Here is a 22,214-nt window from a genome sequence, read left to right on the forward strand (position 1 = left end):
AACAAAAAAATCTGATTCCTACATGGCTCTATTTACTAGTAAAGGCAAGCCCTTTGGGGCTTATTCATTATTCAGTGCATAGCTAGCATGATGGGAGTTAGGTGCATCAAGCCGCAAATATTATCTTACTGCTTACAGCACTGTTTTAAAAAAAAAAAAGGTAGCAGGAACATGTCTTCTAAAGAAAAGAGCCTTTTGATTGCCCTTAGCTATCATAGAAGGATATATTAGTGTGTCTGCTGACAGCCAAGGTATTTCCATACTTGTCTTAATTTACAATTCTTCCCTTGTTCCAGTCATTGTTGTGCTGTACGTAGCACTGCGAAGGCAGAAGAAAAAAGACACCCTGATGACCTCTAAAGAAGACATCAGAGACAATGTCATCCATTATGATGATGAAGGAGGTGGGGAGGAAGACACCCAGGCTTTTGACATTGGTGCCCTGAGGAATCCAAAAGTGATTGAAGATAACAAAATACGCAGGGATATAAAACCGGACACTCTATGTTTACCACGTCAGAGACCACCAGTGGAAGACAACACAGACATAAGAGATTTCATTAATCAAAGGCTGCAGGAAAACGATGTGGATCCCACTGCACCCCCTTATGATTCACTGGCAACCTATGCCTATGAAGGAAATGGATCTGTAGCAGAGTCTCTGAGCTCTATAGATTCACTTACTACAGAGGCAGACCAGGATTATGATTACCTGAGTGACTGGGGACCCCGCTTTAAAGTCTTGGCAGAGATGTTCGGAGAGGAAGAAAATTATAACACTGCTAAAGTCACTTAAGGGAGGGAAACCCAAAAGGCAAGAATAAGAAAACTAGAACAACAACAAATTAAAAATAAAACCCGAGCTTTATAGGACAAGATTCCTTTGATTATTAAAGACAGCACCTGTTTCCAGCAAGTTACTATATTTATCATACTGTCAGTTTTGATTTGGTCTGCAAAGGGAGGATAAACCCTGTAAGATATACTTTTTTGTTGTTGTTTTTTGTTACTTGGGAATAACACTGAGACAAGCTCAGGCCTATTCGCTACAATGTACTGATATGACAACTTAGACAGAAGCTAGCTTTCTGGCATCACGGTGGAAGAGTGGTAGATTTTTCTTAATTCCACTAAAGTGCCTATTGAAACTTTTATCATTTAAAGTGGTAAAGACTCTGCTATGATGGTGTTACAGAACTGAGCTGTAAACTGGACATAAAGGACTTTATCTTTATGTCAAGAAGCAATAGCAACATGCTGACTTCTAGTTCTTATAAAACAAAAATGAAGATAACTTTCTGGAATATATCCAGTGACTAAAACTCAAGGGGTATTGTTTTGGATTTTTATTTTATTTTATTTTAAGGAATAATAATAATAATTGTATGCCAAGATATCACATTTCTTCTGTCCGCATTTCACTGACAAATTGAATAAAAAGTGCTATTACTCAATTTCAAGATGTAAAGCCCAAAATTAAAAACATACCACACACTGATCTTCACATACACAAAGGAATATTTAAAAAAAAAAAATCAGTTACATTTTTTCCAGGATGAAAGAGAAAATTATAAAAACATCTATTCCTTTATAGGAAGGAAACTTGACTCTCACTCATCATGTATAGACAAGTTACTGGTACATCAGTGGTGGTTTTTAGAGGGCTAATGTATTTTTTAGTATCAGTGTTGGGTTTTTTTCAGTGTAAGTATGAATAATGAAATATATATAAAGGACCTCACATTGCTTTTCTTTGAAATTAGTTTGTCATTCTGTCAATATTGTAGACATACATGACAGAGAGGACATATATGTTAAACTCCTGCTGGAACCTGCGCAACTGGTCATACTCTAAAATTCAGGATATGTCATACTTTGGTATCAGTGCCACTATGGTGTCAGATGTTTCAAATGTCTTAGAGCACTCTGAAAATTAAGCCTACAGTAGTCTTCAAGAAAATATTCAGCATCAGATTAAATTATACATGTAAAATGTTATATATACGTACTCATATACTTAGAAGTGTGGATATCATTTCAAATCATGTGGTACCCAGACATCATTCCACTGAAGATTTATTGTGACATAAACAAAGTTCAAGAAACTGGAAGCTCCAGCTGGCATTTACTTGTATTACATTTTTGACATTTTTTTTCCCATCTGATTTTTTTATTGCATTTTTTCTTACACTTTTAAAAAACAACCAACCAATCAATCCATGCAAGTATTGACCATTTTGATACTGATTGGCCTGGATGATGCCACATCAGTATTAATATTAATGTTGAATTGTCTGCTGATCTAAAGTATGGTAATTTTCTTTTTAGAAGCAGCAGTTATGGCCCAAAGTGAATATACAATTATTTTTTTCTCTCTCAGACTTCTACAGTGCTCCATAATCTGCTTGCGCTGCACTTGAGGTTTATGGCATTGGCAGGGTGAGTGTGAGCCTTGCGTGAATCACAGTCTTTCATTCACCAAAGGACAATATCTTATCCTTTGCCATCTAAAGAACTTGTAAATGTCAAGCACACTTAACACAATTTAATCAAATTTAGGGCTTGATAATTGTTTACACGAAGGTCACTTTACACTGCTAAAGAGGTGTAACGGGACTGTAGCATAAATGAAAATTGTGCAGTTGTAAAACAAAACTTCATGTGAATGATTTGCTAGCATTTGCTAGAGAGGCTTAATCCAGCCAAAATTCACATTTGTGGAGGCACCCTTTTCTGCGTGTTGTATATGTGATGATTCATCTCTGTTGTAGACAGGAATTTCATCACTCCTCTTCCGCAACAGCAAAATGCTAAATTAGGAATCCCACACTGTCCATTCCCACCACTGAAGTCGCAGGGCTAGATTCAGTTCCCGGTAACATTACTCCAAGTTCTTTACATATATTTCACTAATAATTCCTACAGTAGTGTAACAGAGAGCAGATTCTGACCGTCTGACTTTACAAAGCATGAATGTCACTAAAAGTTCTAATTCCACTGGATCCTGGGGCTGGAGAACAGGATAGTAGGGCTCTGGAGCAGACTGGCATTTACTCTGGATAGTGCAGCCTGGACTCCAAAGGTGAGTAGCCAGATAATATGATCCTTGCCATGTCATTGCTCACAATACATATTTAACAAGAGAGTTATTGTATGCTAAATAAATACAAAATTGATGCATATTTTTGACATTTAAGAGGTTTCCAATTGAGATGTTCCTATCATCTAGCTAATCAACTTCCAGCAAGATTTTGTTTCTGAAATGAATTGATATGCAATTATTAATTTAATTGTCAATCTCAATTAAAATCTTTTCTTTCAGCCACCTAATCTGAAGACCAATCAAACAGTTTTAGTTCAGCCTGCTGAAGTTACTGTTGGACATGGATATCTGGAACAAGGGAGAAAGACAGGGTTGTAGTTAATGTGTGTTTGGGCACTCCATTCAATTCATGTCTTTACCACACACCTGTTGTGGGACCTTATGTGACTTTCTAGAGCCAGATTTTCAAAAGTATTTAGATGCTTGAAGATGCAGCTAGGTGGCAGGTGTTATTTTGAGAAGTGCCTTGGTGCTGAACTCCCATTGAAATCAGTGGCATTTGGTACCTAAGTGCTTCTGAAGATTGTGCTAGGTGCCTATCTGCAGTGATTAAAAAATATGTGCACTCACACACACACACACGCGTGGAGTGGGGAGGTACAATAGGTCACAGGCACAGAAAAAAAAAAGGCGGGGTGGTTGCAGGGTGCCCTGTAAGCACAGCTGTACCAAAGCTGCTGCTTCCAGATTAGGATAGGAAACCCCACCCCTCACACACACACACTTTTTGAAGATCATTTATGCATTGCCTATTTGTGTCTTTAGGCACCTAAATACCTTTGAAAATCAGGCCCTTAGTGTCAAATCCAGCTCTCATTGAAGTCCACGGAGTCTTTCCATTGGATAGGGAGATGGATCAGGCCCCTAATTGCTCTGTGCTTCAATTCTCTGTCCTTCCTGCTTCTCAGTGGTGTCTTGCGGGTAAAGACATTGATTGGTATGAGGATGTTGGATATCATGATGATGATGAGGGCCATGAAAGAATATAGATAGATATCTAGGTCTACAGATCCGAGCATGACTGATGATTTTGGGTGTCTGACACTTTTCAAAAACAGGCCCTATTTAGGGGTCACAAACTGGACATCCAAAACACCCAGTAGTTATTTATTTATTTTTTTTAAAAGGCTCCAATCCTGCTGTCAAGGTTCCTTCCCCACTCTGAACTCTAGGGTACAGATGTGGGGACCTGCATGAAAACCTCCTGTGCTTACTTTTACCAGCTTAGGTTAAAACTTTCCCAAGGTATAAATTAATTTTACCCTTTGCCCTTGGAATTTCCACTGCCACCACCAAACTTTAACTGGGTTTACTGGGAAACGTAGTTTGGACACGTCTTTCCCCCCCAAATCCTCCCAACCTTTGCACCCCACTTCCTGGGGAAGGTTTGGTAAAAATCCTCACCAATTTGCATAGGTGACCACAGACCCAAACCCTTGGATCTTAGGGCAATGAAAAAGCATTCAGTTTTCTTACAAGAAGACTTTTAATAGAAGTAAAGGAATCACCTCTGTAAAATCAGGATGGTAGATACCTTACAGGGTAATTAGATTCAAAACATAGAGAATCTCTCTAGGCAAAACCTTAAGTTACAAAAAAGACACACAGACAGGAATAGTCATTCTATTCAGCACAGTTCTTTTCTCAGCCATTTAAAGAAATCATAATCTAACACATACCTAGATAGATTACTTACTAAAAGTTCTAAGACTCCATTCCTGTTCTGTCCCTGGCAAAAACAGCAAACAGACACAGACCCTTTTTTTTCTCCCTCCTCCCAGCTTTTGAAAGTATCTTGTCTCCTCATTGGTCATTTTGGTCAGGTGCCAGCGAGGTTACCTTTAGCTTCTTAACCCTTTACAGGTGAGAGGATTTTTCCTCTGGCCAGGAGGGATTTTAAAGGGGTTTACTCTTCCCTTTATATTTATGACACCTGCATAGTCATGTGCATGTAAAGATCTCTGTGCTGTGGAGGAACCCCACTGACTTCAATAAGATTCCTCCATATTGGTACAGGGGGCCATCTGCATGCATCTGTTTTTTGCAATCAGCACTTGTGTGGATTGGTACGGATTATCCAAGTGCTGCTCACCTGGCCACCCTGTTACATCAGTGCTAGAGAAAGGAAGTGCTACAGATAAGAAATTCCTATAAAGATAGAGATGTAAGGAGATCTGAGTTAGAACAAAAAAAAATAAAATTGATGGGTTCAAATTATGACTATATAAGACTACAGACCTTTTTGTGTCATAGCCTGAAGAGGGAGTTTTATAGTATAGAAAAAGAGGACGTTTTAAAAAAATGTCTCTGTACTGAAAAGGTTAGTAGTAAGAAAAGTTCAGATGGCTTAACTACATTATCAGAATTAAAATATGCATTGAAATCTAGACTCAAGAACATTCTCCTTTGTAAACCTGAGATCCTTGAACATGGCTCTTAAAATGTAAATTTGCAACAAAGCCAAAAATTCAAACTGCAAGAATTTGGGGAGAGATGGAAAAAGGGTATTCACACACAGATATCAGTTTGCATAGGATGCAAATGAACTCTGGCCTAAATTGTTCTGTGCTACTCAGTACAAATCCAGAGTTACTCTCCCCTGAAGACAATGGAATTAGTTTGGGTTTACACTGGAGAACCTGAGAGCAGATTTTGGACAGGTCGACATTGCAAATTTACATTGGCACAGCCGCACTGATGCAGCTGCTCTGTTCTAGCACATGTGGTGAAGACACTTTAAGCCAATGGGAGACAGCTCTCCTGTCGGGTTCATAAATCCTCCTCCACGAGAGGCTGTAGCTATGTCGGTGGAAGAGCATGGATTTTTCACACTCCTGAGCAACGCAGTTATACTGAAGTACTTATGCAGTGTAGACCAAGCCTTTGTCTCTCAGAGTATATTATAGACCAGAGGGTATTTAACTGCATCCAAGGACAACTGACTGAGTTATTATGCTACAGAGGCCTCATTGAAAATATTCTTATGTTAAGAGTATCCACATCTAAAAGTGGAAGAAAAAAAACTGTCTTTGAAGACTTATCAAAGCCTTATCCCACAGCGCTGCAAGCATTGTATTTATGTTAGCATTGATTGCATCTATGAAGATAAAGGAGTTCTTAAAACTGTGTCTGACATAGCACGGTAAACTGTGACCCTGTATACAATAGAGCTAAAGAAAGAGGGTCTACTAATCCATTAAAGTATAGTTCATCATTTCTTCACATGGTATGTCTGGTTTTAGTTTGGTAACTTCTGTTTGTGTAAGTTCCTTGCAATTATTTTTTTTAAATGCCATTAGCAAAGCTATTCCACTCCACATCTCCTGAATAGTGAGAGTGTTTTGAGATATAGAACACTGATGAAAACAAATAATGAAATGACCCTTAATCATAACCCTAATGGGGGTGACATTTAAGTGTGCCTGAAAAATCAAAATGCATTACACCATTACCTAGCCTTCTGCTAATGCAAAATCAGGTTCAATAATAGCCTAGTTCATTTTTATTTAAATCAAGAACAGAATAAATTGTCTAAACAAAACAATAGCAATGCAAAACCTATGTAACTTTGTTATAATGGATCTCTCTCTTCTAAGAGACTGCATTTGATTCTGACTCAGACCAAACTAAAAATTCAAAATTTTACACAAGATGGAAATTTTGAGTTTTGACCAAACAATACCAGTACTATGTCTCTTTCAACCACAAAAAGACACCAAGACTGATGTGAGATGTTTCATGGGGCTTCATTCTTTCAACTAAATAAAAGGTTGAATGGGCCTCATAGGAGAAAAAATGCTTTTACAGTTTGTACATTGAGATTGAGACAGAGACTGTTTTAGTGAGGGGTCATTTTCAAATGGTCACAGCTAGGGTCTCTGAGTCAAGATTCCTGGATTCTATTCCTGCCACCAATCCACTGTGTGACCGTGGGAAAGCTATTTTGCCTCTCAGTGCCCTCACTTTTTCATGTGTAAAATGGGTATATATTACTCCTTTTTGAGCAAAGTAGGTAGCTGATATTCAGAGCCTTTTGGGTTGTTTCTATTAGGAGGGAAAAACTGATGATGGAATAAGATATTTAGTTGAAGAAATCCTGTTTATTTACAAAGAATGTACACTGTTCTGTTTCCCTGAAGGCAATAGGAATCAAACATCAAACATTGGGGAAAGTTTTCTTGCTCACAATTCAAAGCCTACTTTTCCAGCCATCACTGTGCTCAAAAAGGTCTCTTTCTCTCAGGCCCACATGCCAAACACTTCTCCGGCTGTTTCTTCCATTTTCTGGTCCTCTCTGCCTACATTTTGGCTGCTTCTGATGCACCTACAACACAGCACACAGTCCCTGCATGTGCAACCAATCTCCAGGCAACCCCCTCTACCTACATAGTCCAGCTTCTGGCCAGCTTTGCATGTTGCCTCTGTTTTGGAAAGTGACTCCCATTATTACAACTATCTTACTTCATGAAAGGGGCTTAATTGCTTCTTACATTTATGCTTAATGAAGGGCAGCTAGCATGCCCGCTAGTCTAACACCCCATCTTAGTTTTGCCCTTTGTCCCCAATGCAGCTTAACATACTGACACTCTAACCACCTATCCCAGAAAGAAAGAAAAAAAAACAAAAATTGTAAACTACACAATCTTAGCTATTTACAAAGTGTCTTTCTGGGGAGATATTCACACATCACTAATCCAAAACAATTTCACGTCCGTCCACGTTTACCTGGAGCTTCTCTCTCCCCCTGCCTAATTTCCTTTCAATCTTGGAGGGTGATCTTTCCAAAGGCCCCCGGAGAGTATCTATTTTTTTTCTGTAGAGTCAGAAGGACAGTGTTTGCAATTAGCCTCACTACAAGGCTGTTTGGACAAGCTTGTGAGTAGAATGAATAATTCATTTTTTCAGTTCCGCAGCCAAACTAAAAAATAATAATACTTACTAATAAAATTAGAATCAAAACGGAGTTGATTTTTGTTCTTCTTGCCAAAATGAAAGCAAAAGAAAATTGTTCGGGTCAAAATGAAGCATTTTGAAAATACTGATTTGATTTTTTTTTTATTTCAAATGGTTTGTTTCAATTGTTTTTCAAAAATAAACCATTTTGACATGTCAAAAATTTTAATTTTCAGGGCGTTGTGTCTGCAACTATTCACCAAGTTTGACCCATGTTCTCAAATAATTTTGGTGTCCTGAGGGAGAAAAAAAAAAAGGAGCATTTTTGGTGAATTTACTATTAAAAAATAATTGCTCAACTGTACTTGTGGGCAGCATGTGACTCAAACAACCCTGCAGTTTTTCCAGCCACCTGGCAAGTTGTCTCTGAGGATTCGTGAATCTAAAGACCCACCGCAGAGATGCATGGTCTCTACTGACTACAAACTTCTTCCCATTCTATAGTGGTGAGAATGTTCTATAGATGTAACCAGAGCGATGCATTCTTTTTGGATGGTGCAATCATTTCTCTCTCAACAGCTTAGATTTTTACTGTAATAAGTCAGTACCAGTTGTGTCCTTGGATCAATACTGATCCCATGCTGTAGGCACTAGTATCTGTGTCCAGTTAGAAAGGGGTTTTGAAACACAGGTAAGTTAAGACAGAAGCAGTCACTAGAGACCTTTTAAAACTCTGCTGACCACTGAAGTGATTCCCCTTCCTCTCCCAGCTGAGACAGTGTTTTTGCAATACTGGAAAACATTTAAATAAACCTTCTGTAAAGTCCTACAAAACTCTGCACATCTGCAAGTATCTGGGGAGTTGGCCCAATCTGAACAGCCTTATTTTTATAGTTCTCACTGGAAACCCCCCCTTCGCTGGTTGTGTACTCAGGGTCTTTTACCTCTTCTTGAAACAACTTACATTTCTTTGGGTTCAGTTTCAGATTGGCAGCGTTTAACTTATCATAGACCACTTGTAAATGTTTAATTTCCTATTCAATGTTTTTAGTATGCCTCAGGACCACATCTAGGTCTAACAAACAAGTCCTGCCTTGTAATAACCTCTTCAATGTGGCTGGTGCATTATACAAGCCAAAAGCCATCACTTTAAATTGCCACAGCCTTTACCATGCTGTGAACACCCATTTTTAAGATCCAGTGTGGGAAGCCGGACTGAACCTGCTACATTATCTATTCACCATAATGAATGTGAATCATTTAAAGTAGGGTGACCAGATGTCCTGATTTTAGAGGGACAGTCCTGATTTTGGAGCTTTTTCTTACATAGGCAGCTATTACCCCCCACGCCCTGTCCCGATTTTTCACACTTGATATCTGGTCACCCTAATTTAAAGTGACTTCATGTAGTTTTCTATAGACCCTACACAATCTGGCACTGCCATCCTTTTTCTTAACCAGCACTATGGATGAACCCAAGGACAGGATGAAAACTCAATTATGCCTTCCTGATAGGTGTCATGAATAGCCTTTAAAACCTCTTCCTTCTTTGCTACCGATACACACTGAGGTGACTATTTAATGGGCTGGCGTCCCCCATTATCACTGTTGTGCTAGACCTACCCAACATAGCCTATGCAACATATATCTTTGCTGGAACGGAAGAACTACTTCCAATTCCTAATCAGAAAGTCTGACCGTTCTGTTGCTTATTTAAATGAACAGCACTGTACCGGAACAAGTCCAATAGAAACTCTGGGAGCTCACTTTTACTCCCTTCAGTTTTCTTCTACCCGACCATTTACTAGATCCACTGGTTCACATTTTGAAGCTGTAAGTCCCTTTTTACTATTTGCTGCTTGTCAGCAACATTCATCAAAGAAATAGGAATGCATTCCTGCTTCAGATCCACACGAACTTTAGCAGCTAAAATTTCTCCAATACCCTGGGTTGCAAAGCTGCTCTTACGCTTGCACTGTCCTTTGCTAGAAAGCTACCTCAGCAGATAGCTATTACTATGGTTTCTGCCTGAGGAGGCAGGACAACTTGTTCACCGCAAACAATTTGTATATAAATAATTTCTCTCACCTGGGTCATATCTTTAGAGGGCATTCCCACAAAATGAATTTGTAGGACCCCTCTCCCTGCATTTACTACAGTTAGCTATAATGAAATCCAAACCAATTAATAGCTTGTCCATTGCCTCAGCAATCTGGATTTCTTTCTTGAATTTCTGAGGTCCAATTTTCAAATCCATTTTTCCCTTTTTTGGACTGGTCCACATTCCACAGTCTCTGTTTTCATCCTGGACCAATTAGATGGTTCACTTTAGATACCCTATTCTCCAGCCTGTTTACAATATTTGATCAATAACTGTTTCGTTTGATCCAGTGCCCATTATCCCCACACATTTCACAGATCCTATTACCCATTCAGTAGCCATCATTGTTGTTCAACTGCTGAGACCTTAACAACATCTGTGGGGTTGATCCTCCAAGATTTGATATACTTCTCCACATGATTTTTCAGTCTTTCAGTCCATGTGACAGCTTCTCTGTTAGTGAGTTCCAAGTTTGCCAGGCTTTCCGCATCTTCCGTAGGTCATGGAAAACCTTCTGATCCATGGCAATCAGGTTGCTGGCCACCTCTTCAATTAATTTTGCCATTCCAGATTAAGAGTGTTGCATCTGGGCTTCCCAATCCACCCAGACACTTTGTAGCTGCTGTCATAACAAAATTTTCATCTCTTCCTGCATTTCATGTCTCAATCGTTTCTGGGACACTTCCAGATGTTGTTGTCATTCCTTTTATCAAAGTGTTTAGCTCTTTTTCTAAAATTATTTTGGCCATCTTTGACTTCTTCAAGAACTTATCTCATTTTCTCCATTACAATTCAACAGGAATACCAGCTCACAATTTCTCACCTTGGAAACTGGATCCCACCAATGACACCAGTGTTACCCCTTTTTTTCCCAAGTGGGTTGCCAATATTCAAGGTCTTCCAGGTTGTTTCCATTAGGAGGAGAAACTGACGACAGAGTCAGGTGTTTCCTCAAAGCAATCTTGTTCATATACATTCTTTGTAAATGAAGTCTTGCTTCTCTGAACATAGTAGGAATCAAACAGGAGACAGTTTCTTCTCTCACAATTCCAAGCCTTTTTCCAGCCAGCACTCTGCCCAAAATGCTCAAGCTTGATTTCCTCCTAGGCCATTCTCCAAGTGCATCTCTGGCTGTCCCATCCCTTTTCTGGTCCTCTTTTTCTTCTTCTTGATTGCTACTGACTTCTGCTGACACAGCCCCTGATTTTGCAATCACCCCCGCCCCAGCCAAATCTTGTCACTTACATAGATCAGTGCCTGACTGGTGTGGCATGTGTTTTGGGTGGTGACTCCTACTGTTCCATCTATCTTACTCTGTAAATGGGCTTAACTGGTTCTTATATTTATCCTGAATGTAGGGCAGCTAGCACACTCCCCAACATACATATACACAGAGAGGTACAGTAATATTTCTCTACTTCACATGGTTTTTGTGAGCCTTAATTCATGATAAAGTGCTTTGAGTGTCTCAAAAGAAAGTACAATGTATAACTGACATCTTTTCTAAGAACATGAGATAATTTCTTGATGAAGTTGGGTGTAAGGGGAAGTTGAGATCAAAGCTGAGTTTCCATGCACTGTCACTTGCAACCCTCATGTGTAACAAGCGCTTATTGCTAGCTTTTCTGCTACTAGACCTGTAGAGGAAGAAATGTGAATCAAGTAATTAATGTGAGAAACAACCATTTATAAAATGAGCATTAATAATCCATGAAAGTGAGAAGCACCACTTTTTGATGACAGCACAATTTATGGTGTGAATCCTTTGCAAAAATGGATGTGTTCCCAATCCACTTTCATCTTTAAAGCTAGGCGTGTTCTTTTTGCAAAGGGAAATTATTTGGGTGTCCTTTCTACTTGGGTTGCAGAAGGATCTGCTATCTTGATTTTATAATTATTATAAAACTAAAGTGCTCTTGCGGGAGTTCCTTTTCACAACCCGCAAGCACACATTACCTTATGAAGTACCAGTCATATCAGTCTGAAGGTCAAAAGTGTGTGTGTGTGTGTTTCACAGATCCAGAATACAACTTATTCATGATCCCTAGATACGAATTTCATTGATTTTTCAAATTACTTGTTGCAACACTCCTCCCCATATCATGGTGCAATATCAGCAGTTAGATCCATTGTCTTAGGCCCATTTTGATTGTTTGTATACATGTGCATGTACATAATTTGTGATTTCCCTTGAATCATAAAATGTGACATACACACTATGGGTATGAATATCTTTACATTGTATCTATACTATTTTGTCCTTAACATGGAAAATACACAGGTGGCTATGGACTAGTGATGTCCGGTTTTGCTTAGTCTCTATTTTATAGATTATTTTATTATGGGGGAAAAGGGTAAACAGCTGCTCTGGTTATTCCTCTCTTGCCTAAGAATATATTGAGGAAGTCAAGGGGAAATAGGAGTGACCTCTCTAGTAATGTTCTAAGAGAAGCCCCACTACTGTGTCAGTCCTGAACTCAGGAGGTTGCTATGACTGAGAATACTGCTGCACTAGATACAAGTTATTTTGCAACAGGCATTGTTTGTGTCTTAGAACTGTAGTTCTAAAACATATAAGTGCACAGTCTTCAAATAAAAAGAAAAGGAGTACTTGTGACACCTTAGAGACTAACCAATTTATTTGAGCATGAGCTTTCGTGAGCTACAGCTCACTTCATCGGATGCATACCGTGGAAACTGCAGCAGACTTTATATACACACAGAGAATATGAAACAATACCTCCTCCCACCCCACTGTCCTGCTGGTAATAGCTTATCTAAAGTGATCATCAAGTTGGGCCATTTCCAGCACAAATCCAGGTTTTCTCACCCTCCACCCCCCCACACACAAATTCACTCTCCTGCTGGAACCCCGACCTGGGATATTCTATCTACTACCCAAGATCCATAAACCTGGAAATCCTGGGCGCCCCATCATCTCAGGCATTGGCACCCTGACAGCAGGATTGTCTGGCTATGTAGACTCCCTCCTCAGGCCCTACGCTACCAGCACTCCCAGCTACCTTCGAGACACCACTGACTTCCTGAGGAAACTTCAATCCATTGGTGATCTTCCTGATAACACCATCCTAGCCACTATGGATGTAGAAGCCTTCTACACCAACATTCCACACAAAGATGGACTACAAGCCATCAAGAACACTATCCCCGATAATGTCATGGCTAACCTGGTGGCTGAACTTTGTGACTTTGTCCTTAGCCATAACTATTTTACATTTGGGGACAATGTATACCTTCAGATCAGCGGCACTGCTATGGGTACCCGCATGGCCCCACAGTATGCCAACATTTTTATGGCTGATTTAGAACAACGCTTCCTCAGCTCTCGTCCTCTAAAGCCCCTACTCTACTTGCGCTATATTGATGACATCTTCATCATCTGGACCCATGGAAAAGAAGCCCTTGAGGAATTCCACCATGATTTCAACAGTTTCCATCCCACCATCAACCTCAGCCTGGTCCAGTCCACACAAGAGATCCACTTCCTGGACACGACAGTGCTAATAAACAATGGCCACATAAACACCACACTATACCGGAAACCTACTGACCGCTATTCCTACCTGCATGCCTCCAGCTTTCACCCTGACCACACCACACGATCCATCGTCTACAGCCAAGCTCTGTGATACAACCGCATTTGCTCCAACCCCTCAGACAGAGACAAACACCTACAAGATCTCTGTCAAGCTTTCTTACAACTACAATACCCACCTGCGGAAGTAAAGAAACAGATTGATAGAGCCAGAAGAGTTCCCAGAAGTTACCTACTACAGAACAGGCCTAACAAAGAAAATAACAGAACGCCACTAGCCGTCACCTTCAGCCCCCAACTAAAACCCCTCCAACGCATTATTAAGGATCTACAACCTATCCTAAAGGATGACCCAACACTCTCACAAATCTTGGGAGACAGGCCAGTCCTTGCCTACAGGCAGCCCCGCAACCTGAAGCAAATACTCACCAACAACCACATACCACACAACAGAACCACTAACCCAGGAACCTATCCTTGCAACAAAGCCCGTTGCCAACCGTGCCCACATATCTATTCAGGGGACACCATCACAGGGCCTAATAACATCAGCCACACTATCAGAGGCTCGTTCACCTGCACATCCACCAATGTGATATATGCCATCATGTGCCAGCAATGCCCCTCTGCCATTTACATTGGTCAAACTGGACAGTCTCTACGTAAAAGAATAAATGGACACAAATCAGATGTCAAGAATTATAACATTCATAAACCAGTCGGAGAACACTTCAATCTCTCTGGTCACGCAATCACAGACATGAAGGTCGCTATCTTAAAACAAAAAAACTTCAAATCCAGACTCCAGCGAGAAACTGCTGAATTGGAATTCATTTGCAAATTGGATACTATTAATTTAGGCTTAAATAGAGACTGGGAGTGGCTAAGTCATTATGCAAGGTAGCCTATTTCCCCTTGTTTTTTCCTACCCCCGCCCCCGATGTTCTGGTTTACCTTGGATTTAAACTTGGAGAGTGGTCAGTTTGGATGAGCTATTACCAGCAGGAGAGTGAGTTTGTGTGTGTATGGGGGTGGGGGGGTGAGAAAACCTGGATTTGTGCTGGAAATGGCCCACCTTGATTATCATGCACATTGTAGGGAGAGTGGTCACTTTGGATGAGCTATTACCAGCAGGATAGTGAGTTTGTGTGTGTGGTTTTTGGGAGGGGGGTGAGGGGGTGAGAGAACCTGGATTTGTGCAGGAAATGGCCCAACTTGATCATCATGCACATTGTGTAGAGAGTTGTCACTTTGGATGGGCTATCACCAGCAGGAGAGTGAATTTGTGTGGGGGGGTGGAGGGTGAGAAAACCTGGATTTGTGCTGGAAATGGCCCAACTTGATGATCACTTTAGACAAGCTATTACCAGCAGGACAGTGGGGTGGGAGGAGGTATTGTTTCATATTCTCTGTGTGTATATAAAGTCTGCTGCAGTTTCCACGGTATGCATCCGATGAAGTGAGCTGTAGCTCACGAAAGCTCATGCTCAAATAAATTGGTTAGTCTCTAAGGTGCCACAAGTACTCCTTTTCTTTTTGCGAATGCAGACTAACACGGCTGTTACTCTGAAACCAGTCTTCAAATACAGAGCATCTCTCTTTAGAGACCTCCCATTCTAGCTTCAGATTCCCAATCCTTCACGGGCAGATAATAGAGTGCTAAATTTCATGAAAATAAAAAATTATATTAGAGGAGAGTAACAATAAATTTGCCTTAATAGAATGCCTTCTACCCTCTGGTTATGCACCCACATTTTCTATCTGTGATGTTTATTTTCTATCAGTGGGTGTCAGACTATACATTTAATTGTACTCAAAATGACCTTGCTGCCTTTAGCTCTCACTTCTCTCCTCTTTCCAGATCACTTTGAAGTCTGATTCTATCCCCCGGTGTAGTCCACCTTTGGTGCTGGCTGGAAATTTGATTACAGCTAAATTTTCACTGTGGAAACAAAGCACTGCACAAAGCACATCTGCAGAGAGAAATTGTACAGTTGGTTTATTTACTTAGAAGGGGATTTTGAAAAGCTGTTAGAATTGGCCTAACTCTACTTCCACTGACATCAGTAAGAGTTTTACAAGAGACTTCAGTTGGGAGCAGAGTTGGGTCAAACTGTGAACACTTTCAACATTCTGACTTTTTTCATTGCTGTGTAGGTCATATATTTGCTTTCCTTCCTGCCTGTCTGTTAGGCTTATAGATTTTGTGTGTGAGAGAGAAATTTGTTCTGTATGGTCTTCAGTGTTCTGTGTATGTTGGTGTGTAGCAGGGTGGCCATTTACAGAGAGCCTCCTCGTGGCCACAGGTCACTTTGCATAAACGCTGCCTCTTCTAGCCCCCTCTTGAGGGCCCCATATGAACTGCATACAGCCTTTCACATGGATAATGAACACCCTTGCCTTAGGTTTGTTTAAATAACAAACTTAAAAAAAAATCCTCAGGATCCCTAAATGAAGTCCCTCACCATGCACCCATCCATATTTAGCTCTGGTATTCTCTCACAGCAAGAGTTTTTCTTCTGTCCCAGTCTGTCCTCTCAGCTCTTGCTAGCTGGCACTTAGCCTTCTGACACTAGCTCTAGGCCCTCAAACTTCTAGGTCCAAATGCTGTCCCCGTTTCCCAATAAGAGCCTCCTGCTCCTCAGGCTTCTCTTCGTCATAGCTCCCTTGGTCATCCCTTCAGGAGCCCTTCACACTCTTTATGAACAGCATAAGTATGTATATACACCAACAATAAATTAGGCTCACAAACTTTTTAATTAGATCTAGTTACCACAAGAATATTAAATTTGGAATAACATGATCTGTCTATGGAAAAATACACTGAAAGTGTCTGGCAATAAAATTAATGGGACAAATGCAAAATAGTGGAACATGCATTAAATACAATATAGTAGTATACAGGAAAATGGAAATAATAGAAAAAAATCCAAGGCTGCTAACATTAAGATAAGTAGGTATTCCTGAATTTTTAGTGGGAGAGGAATTATTGGGGAAAAAAATATTTTTATTTTTATTTTTTAGTTCTGCTGCTGAATTCAGCACTGCATTTAACGGCCCAAGTTTACAGGGGAGCTGTTTATTTCTGTGGGCCTCATTCCCATTTCACATCCATTTTAAACTGCTGCAATCACACTGGGATTAATGGAATGACTCCTGATTTACTCCAGGTAAATGAGATCAGAATGAATTCTAGTGTCTCTTCATCCTTTTGGCTGTGATTCAGGTCAGAAGCAAAACCTAAAGGCAGATCCTCAGCTGGCTTGACTTCAATGGTGCTATGATAATTTATACCAGCTGAGGATCTCCATCTTCTGGAACTGAGCTTTTCCTCACAAAGGATACAAAAAGGGCTACAGTATCAGGCAAGTGGCCCCAGTACAGACAAAGAGTGCATGTTTAACTTTAAGCATGTGCTTAAGTACTTTCCTGACTCTGCACCTCTCTCTTACAGCTGTAGAAACTGTGCCTATCCTTTGTGAAGAAAAAATCAGTTCCATAGGTTTTCCTTCTTACCAGAAGAGATACTCTGTCCAATTAATTTATTCTCAAGCTCAGCCCTTTTCTCTTGGGTAATTTCTCCCTCTTATTTACTCAGCTCCATGCCTGTCCCCTTGCACTGTCATTTTCATTCTGCAACTAACAAAGCCCAGTGTTATTGTTTATGCCTATTTCCTAAATGACTTTCCATAGTTACTTGCTATGTCTCCCAAGAAAGTGCTAGATGCATAATTGTTGACAATTTTGCATGTATATACACATGGTCATTAAACTATTGGTATTGAGTTTAAGTGAAAAGCTCTGTAATATTTTTCAGTTTAACGATGTAAAGCATTACTCCAGATAGATATAAATACTGCACTAATGCTATTTTATTTTTTCTACAGTAGAAACTTGTTAAAATCTGTTTGTTAAATAGAAAACTTGCTGCTGTGACAGTCTGACCTTTTAAAGTGTATAGAACAGATTCTCCTCATACGGGTTTTACATTGGTGCAACTTCATTAACTTTAGTGTAGTTACTCCTGATTTACAATGGCATAACTAAGAAGAGGAAACAAAGCTGACATATTCAACTATATGTATTCATGCTCATGAAGTATACTGAGGATTAGGTCACAGAACAAGTTTAATTAAAAAAAATAATTATGGGTTAATTTTCAAATATTCTCAATTGGTAGATTACCCTGAAGCTTCAGGGTATTTTTTTTTTAAACAGGTTTCTACCTTTACGAGAGAATATAGATATTCTGCACATATTTAATTGTGGTGCAGTGAAATGTAATCCGTTAACAAAGAAGGTATTTTAAAAAAAAATTCAAATAAAGCTTAAAAAAAAACACCACTGTAAAGGTTTACCATGGTTCATAGGCTAGACAGAAGTGAGCAGAGTTAATGAAAACTAATGGATATTAATGCAGCTTAGTTTAGCTATGAAAGTGCGAACTGCTGCTATATTTTCTTTAACAAAAGACATACATTTTTCAAATGAAAGAATAGCTGGTGGAAAAAGTCAGTAAACATTAAAAAAAAAAAAATCCTGCACATCCAGGGACTAAAGCACATTTTCCCGAGCCCTATTTTCAATTATCACCCTTATATGTGGTATATTTTCTATTCCTTTTGTGGTTAGATATTTACTATACCCCAAATGCAACTATCTACAAAACCATTGCATAGTGGAAATATCAGACCATATCTGGATTTGGGATGGCTAACACCATTAATTAGTTTGTATTTTGGCTGGGTTGGGTTTTTTGTTTTTGTTTTTTAAATACAGATCTCTCTCCCCCCGCCCCATCCAAACCATCTCAGGGAGCATAAGAAGTCATGTAACTAACTGTATATGTTAGTTACACCTTTTTGTCAATGCAGAAGCAAAATTTGCTTAGGATGATCAGACGCACTACAGAGGCACTGCAGCTATGCTGCTGTAGTGTAGACTCTTGCTACCACAGCGGAAGGGGTTCTTCCTGACACTGAACTAAATCAACCCCCATGAGAAGCAGTAGCTAAGTAGATGGGGGAATTCATCTATCACCAAGCCACATCTACAGTGGAGGTTAGGTTGACCTAAATACGACACACAGGGCACAATATTTTTCACAGCCCTGAGTGATATACCTCAGTCTACCTACGTTTTTGGCATAGACCAAGCAATAGCCTACGTAGTTCACTTTGCACTGCTTACAAAATGCAAACTAAACTTAAATCAGCATGTGTAGGAGGAATCTCCAATCAGTGTAAAGCGGCTTTTCCCAGTGTAAGGGGACAGGAGGGAAGAGAAGGTAATGTGACAGAACAAGGTTATGATACCACATTCCATGCTGTTGAAAGGCCTTCACCATCATCATAAGCTAAAGCTTCCCCTTTGAGTCTATTTTGTTTGATTGTGGTGGAACTTAATGAGCCACTTGTGTCACCCTGCTCCACTGCTCCCAGCAAAACTGATCTCCATATAACTTTATAAAGATTGGACTTTGATGAAGTTCAAAGGGTTTGGAGGAGTGAAATCCATCCTTGAACTCAGGGATAGGATGCAGGTTTAGTTCCTCCGCCATTCCTCCAGCCTCTGGGGCGCCACACCACCCTATTCAAGCCCTCCACTTCAGAGTAATTTTATCTTTTATGGGTAGCAGACACTGGATAATTTGTGTACCAAAACCTGATGAACCAAACAGCTGCTGCCAGATGTCATCACTCCTGTAAAAACTACCAACTAAGCGTGTCCTGAACTAACATGACATTGGCTAGTTCTGACAGTACTCGGGAGTGCTGTTTTTTTGGATTTTTAACATGTAATCTTGGATGCTTGTGTAGCATAATGAATTCTACTTCTTTTTACAGTCTGAATATTGGTAAGGAAAATACAAGGGGACAATCTCTCTGCCTTATAATTCCATTCACTCAATGTAAGTCCATGCAAAAAAGTGTTAGTGGCCAAATTATCTGTACCATGATGATAGCACCAGAAGGGTGGCTTCAGTCCCAGCATCATGTTCTACTATATACACGTGAACTAGTTTATTTCTGCATTCCTGAAAACATCCTGCTGCCTCAATCATGGAGTAATTGTTGTAATGTCCATCTTGGTCAGCATGGAAGTTGCAGCAAGTGACAAAGGTTATGTACCAGCTCCTGAAATGCCTGGAGACATACCATGAGAAATAGGAATTTCATCAGATCTCTAATAAGGCCTGTGTGACACTGATGCCAAATCAGTATAGGAAATTATAGCTGAATTTGGCCCAGTCGAGCTTGACCTTCAATTCACAAGTCCTGATTGGAGAGATTCCAGATGACTGGAAAAGGGCGAATATAGTCCCAGTCCATAAAAAGGGGAATTAGGACAACCCAGAGAATTATAAACCAGTTAGCTGAATTTCTGTACCCGGAAAGATAATGGAGCAAATAATTAAGCAATCAATTTGAAAACATCTAGAAGATAATAAGGTGATAAATAACAGTGAGCATGGATTTGTCAAAAACAAATCATGTGAAACCAACCTGATAGCTTTCTTTGACAGGGTAACAAGCCTTGTGGATGGGGAGGAAGAGGTATATGTGGTATATCTTGACTTTAGTAAAGCTTTTGATACAGTTTTCAATTACCCTCTCATAAACAAACTAGGAAAATGTAACCTAGATGGAGCTACTATAAAGTTGGTGCAAAACTGGTTGGAAAACCATTCCCAGAGAGTAGTTATAAGTGGTTCACAGTCATGCTGGAAGGGCATAATGAGTGGGTTCCCGCAGGGATCAGTTCTGTGTTTAGCTCTCTTCAATATCTTCATCAATGATTTAGATAATGGCATACAGAGTACACTTATAAAGTTTGTGGATGATACCAAGCTGGGAGGGATTGCAAGTGCTTTGGAGGATAGGATTAAAATTCAAAATGATCTGGACAAACTGGAGAAATGGTCTGAAGCAAATAGGATGAAATTCAATAAGGACAAGTGCAAAAGTACTCCATTTCGGAAGGAACAATCCATTTTACCCATACAAAATGGGAAATGACTGCATAGGAAGGAGGACTGTGAAAGGGATCTGGGGGTCAAAGTGGACCACAAGCTAAATATGAATCAACAGTGTAATGTGGTTGCAAAAAAAGTGACCATCCTTCTGGGATTTATTAGCAGGTGTGTTGTCAACAAGAAATGAGAAGTAATTCTTCTACTCTGCTCTGATTAGGCCTCAACTGGAGTATTGTGTCCAATTCTGGGAGCCACACTTCAGGAAGGATGTGGACAAACTGGAGAGAGTCCAGAGAAGAGCGACAAAAATGATTAAAGGTCTAGAAAACATGACCTATGAGGGAAGATTGAAAATTATGTCCGATCTCAGTCTTCTCTTCTCCAGACTAAACAAACTCAATTTTTTCAATTATGTAAAAGGATGTTACAAGGAGGAAGAAGGAAAATTATTTTTCTTAATCTCTGAGCATAGGACAAGAAGGAATGGGCTTAAATTGCAGCAAAGGAGGTTAAGGTTGGACATTAGGAAAAACTATGTAACTGTCAGAGTGGTTGAACACTGGAATAAATTGCCTAGGGAGGTTGTGGAATCTCCATCATTGGATATTTTTAAGAGCAGGTTAGACAAACACCTTTCAGGAATGGTCTAGATAATACTTGTTCTGCCATGAGTGTAGGGGACTGGACTAGATAACCTCCTGAGGTCCCTTCCAGTTCTATGATTCTACTTAGTTTGTGAGATGTTATAGCACAAGATGAGATGCCTGAAGGCAATACCTGTTGTTTATTTGTCTTTGAGTTCGTTTCCATCACAAGTTCTCAGTTTAATCTTTTTTTTTTAAATTTACCCTCAATTAGCCATGAAGAGTCTTTCATAAGTTACTACAAAACTAGTATTTATGCTGCTGCTATTTGGGATGTGTTATTCTGGAAAGGCATATCTGATTTTTCCCTGCTAATAGATCATTACATATAATTATATCTTATGAGGTTAAGTTATTCAGTATGAGTCCTTATTTCAATAGCTTGCAATGGCCTGGTGAGAATGCCTACCCCTGCCCTCTATTGGCTGGCATGAGTACTTTTAAACATTAACCCCTCTACAAGAATTCTCCAACTGCAAGGCAATTTGGGAACAGAGGATGTAAATGTGGTCCCGTCTCTCACTGTGACATTCCTATTGGCTGTGATGCTTTGGGGTTTCTCCCAGACCAGGAAGGGGCTGTGTCACCGCCAGCCCTGTAACCCTGGGTGCTTCTGTAGTGTGCAGCTTTGGCTCAAAGTCCTGACACCAGCAGCATTTTCACAACACAATGGCCTCAATCTGGCTTCCCCCAGCTTGGCTGCTCCTTGCAAGGTGACACCAACAGACGTTCATGTCTAAAGTCTCCCCAAAACCATCTCCCTTGCAGTATCCAGTCCCCAGTCCCCCTCATAGGTGTTATTCAGTTCACTGCTTCCAAAGAGACAGAACATACACTTGCCTGGTAGTTCAGCTGAGGATTTCACCCTTCAGCTTTGCAATAAAACAAAATTAAGTTTATTGAGAAAGAACTGGTAGTGAAGTGATAAGCAAGAAAAGAGA

The 22,214-nt window shown here is 40.0% G+C and overlaps 1 protein-coding gene across 2 annotated transcripts in view; it reads left to right on the forward strand.

Annotated features, from left to right (window-relative positions):
* The window catches only part of CDH12 (cadherin 12), an 852,174-nt gene extending 850,852 nt beyond the window's left edge, over window positions 1-1,322 (forward strand). For both annotated transcript variants that reach the window (XM_084620075.1, XM_084620076.1), the window contains one exon: window positions 297-1,322. In XM_084620075.1, coding sequence (XP_084476201.1) covers window positions 297-796 — 500 coding nt within the window. In that variant the 3' untranslated portion in view covers window positions 797-1,322. The remainder of the gene's footprint in view (window positions 1-296) is intronic.
* Window positions 1,323-22,214: the final 20,892 nt, after the last annotated feature.

This window comes from Lepidochelys olivacea, assembly GCF_965140295.1.
Source record: "Lepidochelys olivacea isolate rLepOli2 genome assembly, chromosome: 2".
Lineage (NCBI taxonomy): Eukaryota > Metazoa > Chordata > Testudines > Cheloniidae > Lepidochelys > Lepidochelys olivacea.